The sequence below is a fragment of the Alosa pseudoharengus genome, unplaced genomic scaffold (assembly GCF_046254945.1).
Source record: "Alosa pseudoharengus isolate Yale_2024_CS ecotype anadromous, Long Island Sound unplaced genomic scaffold, YU_APseudo_1.1 YU_APseudo_1.1_scf_20, whole genome shotgun sequence".
NCBI lineage: Eukaryota > Metazoa > Chordata > Actinopteri > Clupeiformes > Clupeidae > Alosa > Alosa pseudoharengus.
This window is the reverse complement of record NW_027468664.1, coordinates 15,597,655-15,607,654: the sequence shown is the minus strand read 5'-3', so window position 1 is coordinate 15,607,654 and position 10,000 is coordinate 15,597,655. Positions and strand designations below refer to the sequence as shown.

Below are 10,000 nucleotides of genomic sequence, written 5' to 3'. Positions count from 1 at the left end.
TAATCTAATTTTGAAGATTGTTGAGTTCTATGAAGTTCCATTGTTATGTAGAAGGATTATGGAAACTAGTGGCAACAAAAGTAAAACAAAAATGTGTGGAAGTGTGTTGACATACAATGTGTTATTAGGCATATTGTGTGTGTGTGTGTGTGTGTGTGTGTGTGTGTGTGTGTGTGTGTGTGTGTGTGTGTGTGTGTGTGTGTGTGTGTGTGTGTGTGTGTGTGTGTGTGTGTGTGTGTGTGTGGCGCATGTGTTCTGACCCATATATTGTTTTGTCACAGGCAGAGAGGCTCACGGCTAGTCAGTTTCTGAGGAGCATCGGCAGGAGGGCTCTACAGATGCTAAGCTCCCACAGGGCCTTTGTACTAGCACTAGGGCTAGAGACAGGCACAGTACAGGTACCAGAGAGAGAGAGAGAGAGAGAATGTGTGTGTATCTATGTGTATGAAAAAAAGAGATTGTGTGTGTCTGTGTACAATAGATAGAGAGGGTGTGCATGTGCGCTCTTGTGCGCGTGTGTTTGTGCATCTGTGTTTGTGTTGTTGTGTGTGCATGTGTCTGAGGGCCTGCATTTGTGTGTGTGGTGTGTGTGTGTGCGTGTGTGCAGAGGGTGGCACTGGAAGAGTGCCCTCATCAGTGATAAGAATAGGCATTTGGTCAGGCACTGCAATCACACCTGTGAAGTGTGTGTGTGTGTGTGTGTGTGTGTGTGTGTTAGCATGTGACTGAAACATTCAGTAGTTCAGGCAGTGATTTACATCTGAACCGATTTCAAAGGAAGACAATGACTCTGGTAAGTAGGTACTGTAGCTAGGTGGTCAGAGAACTTGTTGACCTCGCCTCCACTTCTGTCCTTTCTCTTGTTTATTCTTCTGATCCCCCACCCAGACAAAACAGACCCTCCTAGAAGCCTCCCCAAGTTCCATCAAAGCAAGACCCAGACAACAACAACAACAGCAGCAGCCTTCAGTTCGATAAAATGACTCCACTCCTCTAATGTCCACAGACCTCTCCACTGTCTGAATAACAGACCTCCAGGCTATTTTCTTCGTACCGTTCTCAGGAACTCTTCATATTTCACGGCAAGGTTGTGGTCAGGTAGGGCCATTCTGTGAGAGCTGAGGACTGAGCTGACTGCTAGCGTTAGCTTCACTGGTAGCTTCAGCAGCGATGCACCCTGCTGTGTCTCCACTGATCTCGCTGTGAACAGAGCCGGCATGTCTAAACGCCAACGGAGCAGCTCGCCTTAGGCCTGCCATGTCAAGCATAAAGTGTGTCTCTATTTCAGGTCCACGCTACTTGCCCTGCTCTGAGTGGCTGTTTGCATTTACCCAATAGATGCTGGTATGTCTGGCTAAAAGTGCTGCCTAATGCTCTGTAAAGAACTAAGAGAAAACTTCCACTGCAGAATTAGAGAGCATGGCTCTTTTGGAAGTTATATTCTGAAGTAAATTGGTGAATTAAATTTAGAACTAGATTTTGAACTAATGCGTTCTTAAAGTATGATTTTCTGAAAGAGTGATCCAGGTGTGGTTCATTGGATGATTTGGATGTTTCCATTTTAGTACCCATAGTAGAACATGGTGGACAGAAACTGCGTACTTGTAATGATGAAGATTTACTTGATTAATAAATGTACTTTACTTAGTGTAGAACTATTGAATAAAGACTAGTTGATGATGTAGTAAATGCTGTATAACAGTGTAATAAGCAGAGGGAGCATTTGTACTAGATCTGTTGTGTATTTGTGTGCGTAGTCAGTATTCAAGCGGCTCTTGCGCTCGCCTGTCTTTGGCAGTCAGCTGAACGTTGTGCTTTAAGTACTGTTTAATAGTCAGCCATTGTGTTTGAACTGAAAATAGAATTTTCTGCACTAGTGAGTGTAGATTGCCAACTTTTATCTGAAATAGCTTTTTTCTTTCTCCATTGAGACTGTGTGTGTGTGTGTGTGTGTGTGTGTGTGTGTGTGTGTGTGTGTGTGTGTGTGTGTGTGTGTGTGTGTGTGTGTGTGTGTGTGTGTGTGTGTGTGTGTGTCCTCTGAAATCCTCGGCTCTGTAGTCCTTGACTGGCAGTATCTCACACAAAGCGTTGAGCTTTGCTCTGAAACAGACCTAATCAATCGCGCTCAGACAGGCTAGATGTTTTTTTGATGTGCCTTATCATTGTCATTCCTAGTTCCACCCATTTGCTCTCTCTCTCTCTCTCTCTCTCTCTCTCTCTCTCTCTCTCTTTCTCTCTGTCTCTCTCTCTCTTTCTCTCTCTGTCCTCACATGCCGTTCTGATTGGCTGCGTTTTGTTCTCCTTAATGCAGCAGCAGATTTTTGGGGACACTGAAGCCATCGTCTCCATCTGTGTGTTCCCTCCCATCCTGTTCTGCTTGAGGTGGCGACGAGGCTTGTGTCTTATCTCTAACCTTGGTCAAAAGTGTGTCCACTGCTCAGTGTGGCCCCTGATAGAAATCTAAATAGGAGAAAGTGTGTTCTTCCACCTGTCGAGTTTATGTTCATTTATCCTTAGCGTTATAGTGGCATTACAAAGTGATGTTGCACTGTGTACAGACCAAGTGGTTCACAAAATATAATGAAAATATATCAACAAGGGGAATAGTAACATAATTTTTTTTGTTTATTTCTGATGTATAGTTCTTTAAAACTGCCTGGATCTTAATGGGCACATTTGGGTTATTCTCTCTGCTATTAATATGACTGGAAAATACTCTACTCATAGCCGACAAATTTCCAGTGTCGTGCCCGAATATGAAAAGTCGGGAATGACGCTGAAGGAGGAACGCTTCTTGTAATGTGACAGATTCAACGACTGGCGATTTATTCTCTGCCACGTACCATGACTCCACGGCCAAAAGTCTAGCATGTCAGAGTTTTTGGGGAATCTCCTACGACTCCTGTGTTGACACTGACACTATGACGACACGCGACGAGAAGGCTACGATAGATAGGCTACATGATCTTGCAATGTTGCCAATCTCCTGACCATGACGTGGCAAGAATTTGTGGTTCTCTGGTCACCTAGTCTGACATGATCAATCGTAAAATACTAACGTGGAAGACAAACAAATCGTGTAATCTGCATAGGCCATTACTTTTACTCCTTTTGTACTCTTGAATTGTCTTTGAATGTTTCTTTTGCCTTTCATTTTTTTGTAAAGCATGTTGAATTGCCTTGGTGTATGAAGTGTGCTATAGAAGTAAACTTGCCTTGTCTTGCCTTGCCCATCAGTAGCGTGGTGTAAAGTGTTAAGGTTCCTAAACGTGATATGACTGTTTTGCTTGTCTTTTTTCTCTCTCTCTCTCACTCACTCGCTCACTCACTCACTCACTCACTCTCTCTCTCTCTCTCTCTCACACTCACTCACACTCTCTCTCTCTCTCTCTCTCTCTCAGGTGCTGGAGGTTCCTTCTGGAGAGACCCTGGCAACTCTCTCAGGTCACACTAAAACTGTCTTCCACTGTCAGTTCACTGAAGATGGACAGCAGCTGATCACCTCCTCAGAGGACACTACCATCAGGGTGGGTCCATTTCTCTCTTTCTCTCGCTCTCTTGTCCTCCTTGTCATTCTTCACCTCCTTCTTTTTCTCTCATCTAGAGATTTCTCTCATCTCTCTCTCGGTCCTTCTCTGTCTGTCTCTTTATAATTCTGCTGACACTGTCTATCATTTTCTTTTTCATGTTCTTTCTTTCTCTCATTCTTTAATCTCATCTTCCTCACTATTTCTCTCCTCCATCATCATCATCTCTCTCTCTCTCTGTCTTTGTCTCTCTCTCTCTTTCTCTCTCACCTCCCTCTCCCATGGCTGTGCTGACAGGTTGGCCAGTAGGGAAAGTGTTGAGAGTGTTTTTGGGCTGTTCCGCTTCTATACCCTTCAGCACCTCTGCTCTGTTCCGCACAGCTGCACCAAGAGCCCTCTCAATCCCACACACACACACACGCACACACACATACACACACACACGCGCGCGCGCCCACACACACACACACACACACACACACACACACACACACACACACACACACACACACACACACACACACACACACGCACACACACTAATATTCTATCTCTCTTTCCCTCTTATTGACACACCCATCCATACTCTACACTCATCCCAACACAAATACACATAAGTATTCTTACTCACTCACACACTCTCTCTCTCTCTCTCTCTCTCTCTCTCTGTCTCTCTCTCTGTCTCTCTCTCTCTCTCTCTCTCTCTCTCTCTCTCTGTCTCTCTCTCTGTCTCTCTCTCTCTCTCTCTCTCTGTCTCTCTCTCTCTCTCTCTCTCTGTCTTTCTCTTTCCCCCACCCACACGTACACACTGACAGGCGCACAAACATATTCAAATGTTGTCAACAGAGATTGATGATGTATAAGCTGCGTGTGTTTGCATAATGTACCATCACACCTGTTAGGATGATGTTGCTGTCACTCTCTTCAGAGATCAGTCAGATCCTTTGTTGGTCACATCCATAATCGGGTATTGCTTGTCAATATGTGTTTTTTAAAAGTTATATTTTAGGCCATTTTTAGCTTTTACTGAAAGGGTGAAGATCAGACGGGAATTTAGTTAGAGAGAGATGGGGAGTGGATTTGGGAGATGACTTCAGGTCAGATTTGAACTTTGATCTTCATAAGCATTGTATGAGTAATGAGATGTCAGTGTGGTAAAAATTAAGTATTAATCCACAAAGAGACAAAAAGTAACGCACAGGCAAGCCAGTACAAAGCTTTATTCACACACAAGCATCCTAGCGAGCATGAGAGCAACAAGTTAACCACTTTTTACTAAAACAGGGTATTCTTGATGGATTACATGAAATGAAAGAAAAAGAGCTGTCATGATAAGGAAAAGCTGTTATTACTCCAGACTCCCTAAGGGCGCTTGACCTCAGAGGTCATGGACAAGAGAAACCCAAAATAATGCAGACCATCCTTTTAATGTCTACATTTCTTTAAAGTGTAGCCAGTTTGACAACAACAACCCCAGTAGTCATTAAAAAAGGTAAAATTATGTCTAATTACTGGAAATCTCCCCGCATCAGTACCACTGCACTCCTGACATGGCTTCTAACACTTCTTGACCAGAGTGAGTGGCTGAAAGCTCTATGCAAGCCCGTGGTTTGGCTGTTTCCCTGCACAAGTGACTCAGTCAAATCAAGTCCAGTCCTTTTTCCCTGCCTGAAATAGCACACAGAGGGCATTCGCAGTCTCGTCACACCTTAGTGAGATGACCGATGCGGCCAGCTGAGTCCTTTGATGTTGGGTTGATTTAACACGCCTGTGAAACCGGCAGTCTCGCCATCCCGATTTGTCTTTAGTCGCACATAGTCCCTCTGTCGCCCTGTCATGGATTTAGGGGAGATTGGGCTGTTTGGATGTTTAGGGTGTGTTTTTCTCGTCTATTCTTTAGACGTCTTTCTTTAATGTTGAGAATAGCAGGATTAAATTAAATGATCCTTAAGTTCTTGTGTGGTCAGACCAAGCTCATCTCCTGGCCATTCAGGTTTCAACTTTCTAGTAACTTGGAATTAGACTCGTTGGCTTATTTTCAAGACATGCCGTTTTACCTACTAAGTGTATGCATACTATTACATGCATACTAATTATGTACTATTCCGGTCCATGACTGCTGTCTGTCAGGAAGACCAGTATCTTTTTTGTGTCATCTAGTAGGGATTCAGTCACACAAACTTTTCATGAGTAGCCTAGTAGCTCAGAAGTTAAGAGTGGCCTACTTTCTAACCCCTCCTAAACATTAAAGTGAATCTGGTATTATTTTTTTTAAACTTTTGAACTTTTAAAAAAAAACACAAGCATTAAAGTTTTATACTGCTTTGGATCCTCAGAAATTAGTTGAAAAACCCTTGATGTAAAAGACCAAGTAGAACCATGTGAGAAAGTTGGATACAAGTAGACAGTGATGATCATGTGATTGACTCACAGGCTGTATGTCGCCCCCTGTAGGTGTGGAAGTGGCAGACAGGGGAATGTCTGGTTCTGAAGGGACACACTGAGTCGGTCAGGAGGTTCTCTCTTCTTCCCTCCTCGTCTTCCTCTCCAGCTCTTCTCTCGTGGTCTTTTGATGGAACCGTCAAGGTAACAAGCAGTGTGGTCAACAACAAACATGCTGTCTAACACCCCCCCCCCCCACCCCCCACCCCTCAAGCTCCTTTACAGACTTCTACTATAATACTACATATGTAAAAAACCAAGAACTGTTTGGAGTTGTCAAGTATGCATATGTGTGTCTGTTCTGAATGCTATGCCACCCCCTCCCCACACACACACACACACACACACACACACAACTATTAAAGAGATGCATCCACTATCATTCAGCACATTATTCTCTCAAATTTATTATTCTCTCTTCATTGTTCTCTGAGGTGTGGAACATGGACACAGGAGAGAAACAGCAGGACATCACCGGTCACCATGGAGCCATCCTGGCCTGTGACGTCTCCCCTGACGGACGGAGGTTCGCCACCACGTCCGCTGACATGACGGCAAAGGTGAGGTGGTGTAGAGAGGGTAGAGAGAGAGCGAGAGAGAGACTTTTGACCTTTAAAATCCCTTTATTGAACCATTATATGGATCAAAATAGCTACCATGTTAGCTTCATCCCCCAGCTAGCATCAAGGGAACTAGTTAATTAAGAGGGCATACTATGGCCCTGGCCGTGGCGCAACTGTCTGGGGCACCTGCACCGTACGCCGGCGACCCGGGTTCGATTCCCGTCCCGTGGTCTTTTCCGGATCCCACCCCGACTCTCTCTCCCACTCACTTCCTGTCATTCTCCACTATCTTGTTGCATTAAAGGCATAAAAGCCCCAAAAAATATACTTAAAAAAAAAAAAAAGAGGGCATACTATGACATTGTATTGATTACCCTCAGTGCAGTTACATATTTGTATCTTCTAATACTGCAGAGAAAGAGAGAGAGAGAGAGACTCCCCAACTACAAAAAATACTACCCTCACATGCTGGACAAATAAATCCCCTGTCAAAGGGCTGATGGCTGGCAGGGACTTTAATAGAGATGTCTCGTGTCACCGGAGAAAAAGTGATGGTGGTAATGACTGCTGCGAGAGAGAGAGAGAGGAGGAGTAGAGTGAGATTGAATGACTGGTAGATGGATGATATTGATGGATGAGATATTTGCACAGTTTTTTATCATGTGTCAGAGTCTTATAGCCTCATGAGGTACGTGTCCTTGCAGAGGTCACCTGTGTGTGTGGGTGTGTGTGTGTGTGTGTTGTTAGAGGGAGAAAAAGAGAGAGAAGTAAACCATTTATGGTTAGTAAATCTCTAATAATAAACACATATATGGCTGTCCTAATACTGTTGTATGTAGGAGTATTTAATGAAGGGAAGTGTGCTTAGTCTTGCAGATATCCTATTTATTACACGGCTCCTGAATTTCCCCTTGGGGATCAATTAAGTATCTATCTATTTATCTATCTTCATAATGCTGTAGAATGCTCCATTCACTTGAATGGGCCTTCCCAACGTTCAGAGGTCTGATCATTTTGTATAACAGACCATTATCAAGGAAAATAGGTTTTGTGCTTCTTATTCACGTCTTTCACTTCGCAAGTAGTCTGGTCACTTCTTGCAACGGAACTTCATTCAAAAGTGAAAGTAGACGGTTGATCAGCTGTGTTCAAAAGAATGTTTAATTCTTTCAAAAGCCACAACGACACAGTAAGAAATAAATGTAAAGAGACACATCATGTGGAGTTCATTTTTTTGTTTTGGCAAGTAGTCGTATAATAAGCGGGATAATGTATAGAACGCCTGTCATTATCGGGAAAATAAGTCTATTCAGGGCTAAGCAAGACCCCTCCATTGGAGCGTCAGGGTCCGGTTCGCCTTGTTGGTCCTTTTTGTCCTGATAATGAACGCCATTCTATACATTACCCCTTACATAACGTCTGCAGTTATAACTTTGGTCCTTGTACAGGTGCTTCTAACACACACCATACACACACACACACACACACACACACACACACACTCAGATTTGTACTCAGTTCATTGCCGTACGCTGCTGTTGTCTAATTAGTATTGTAGGTCTCAATTGTGTGCTAACCTTGTGCATTTCAATTTGAATAGTTGGCTGTCCTTCATGAAAATACAAACCATTTATTTCTCTGACACAGACGCACTCAGAAACATGCGCACACACATATACATGTGCTCACACAAACACAAAAGCACACACGCACACTGGCACATTAACCCAAATTGAGTGACACAAACAAACACAAACACACACACACACACACACACACACACACACACACACAGGTTGTGTGCCCATAAAAGCCTGTTGGTGAGTCTCTGGTGATTGGGGCTGCTACTCACCCTTCAGATGGAGATGCGCAGTAATTAGGACTCTACCAAATGAGCCCAGTAATTACACTCTCCATGTCCACCGCTGTCAGTCAGCCGTCTTACACACACACACACACACACACACACACACACACACACACACACACACACACACACACACACACACATGAGCAAGTGAGGGGTAATATCAGGAAAGAGGGAATAGGTAATAAAGGTGATGGTGATGGAAAGACAGAATGAAAGAGAAAATGAACTGATTAGAAATGAAAGTGTGAGACATCGTGGTAAAGGCGGAGGAAGGCGTGGAAGGAGAGGGTGAGACAAGGAGGGTTAGATAAAGAAGTGAGAGAATGCTGACGGCCAGACAAGTGAGCCATGATATGAGAGAGATACACTCGGATCCAGAGGCAGCCATTTGTAACATGTGCTGTTGGTGTGTTGGACACCTCTCTCCTCCTGTGGCAGCACAGAGACACTCTGTGACTTGGTCTCGGTCACCAGTCCACAGTCTGACCACAGCTAATTGAGTAACAAGGCAACATCTATTTGCCAATTTAGTCCGATGAGCACGATCGATAGGTCAGCATGGATAGGTCAGCGCAGTGCTCCCACGCACCACACAATAGGTTCAGTTCATATACGATGCGCTTTGGTCATTGAGTGGTCTGGTCACTTTGCAGTTTGTCAATTAAGCCACATTTAGAACACCCGTGTACCAGCAGCACAGCACACGCATGTAGTGTGCTGTATGTCACATTGGAGGGGAACACACAGTTGCAGCACAATCGCTTGGCCCCATGACCTTTGACCCCTGACCTCTGCCCTCAGGTGTGGAGCTGTGAATCCTGGGAGCTGGTCCTCACCCTGAACGGGCACAAGGAATGTGTCCGCAGCTGCCGTTTCTCTGGGGACAACCGGCGTCTGGCAACCGGTGATGACAATGGAGAAATTCGTGTAAGAAATATTTTTTGTAAACCTTTCAATTGTGTCTCTATCTAGGCTACCCATAGACATGATAAATGTCTGTCTATAATTTACTAACCTCTCTCAGACGTGTGTGTGGGTGCGTGTGCGTGTGCGTGTGCGTGTGCGTGTGTGTGTGTGTGTGTGTGTGTGTGTGTGTGTGTGTGTGTGTGTGTGTGTGTGTGTGTGTGTGTGTTTTGAGTGAATGAGGGAGAGACAGAGCCTAAGGCAACAGTCATCACTCTGCCAACACTAAATGTCTGGCCTCAGGGGCAGAAAATAAACAAACACACACACTCCACACACACACACTCCTTACATATGAGCACACAATTCAGATATGTGAGATAGAATGTGATCATAGAGTATCTCTTGCACACACACACATTCCTTACATATGAGCACAGGAATCATGCAAACATAGATGCTCTCTTAAACACACACACACACACACACACACACACACACACACACCTCTGTTGCTGCCTCCTCATCTCCTCCTTGTGTACTGCAGTGTGATTTCACCATGTCCTTAGAGATTCATGGATTTGTGTCAGGAGCAGTAAGCACCAGGCTTGGCTCTCTCCTACAGCCCTGCAGCCATCACACTCGTCCATGTCAGACTGAGACCCCAGTGCGCCTCTAGTGCATGCAGAGCACAT

At 44.5% G+C, this 10,000-nt stretch overlaps 1 protein-coding gene across 3 annotated transcripts in view; it reads left to right on the top strand.

Annotated features, from left to right (window-relative positions):
* Positions 1–10,000, top strand: part of apaf1 (apoptotic peptidase activating factor 1) — a 54,860-nt gene that overhangs the window by 21,953 nt on the left and 22,907 nt on the right. For 2 of the 3 annotated variants that reach the window (XM_076296687.1, XM_076296686.1), the window contains 4 exons: positions 3,402–3,527; positions 5,982–6,113; positions 6,404–6,529; positions 9,204–9,329. In XM_076296687.1, coding sequence (XP_076152802.1) covers positions 3,402–3,527; positions 5,982–6,113; positions 6,404–6,529; positions 9,204–9,329 — 510 coding nt within the window. Of the gene's footprint in view, positions 1–281; positions 399–3,401; positions 3,528–5,981; positions 6,114–6,403; positions 6,530–9,203; positions 9,330–10,000 lie in introns of all 3 variants that reach the window. The other variant, XM_076296688.1, reaches the window with a different exon arrangement.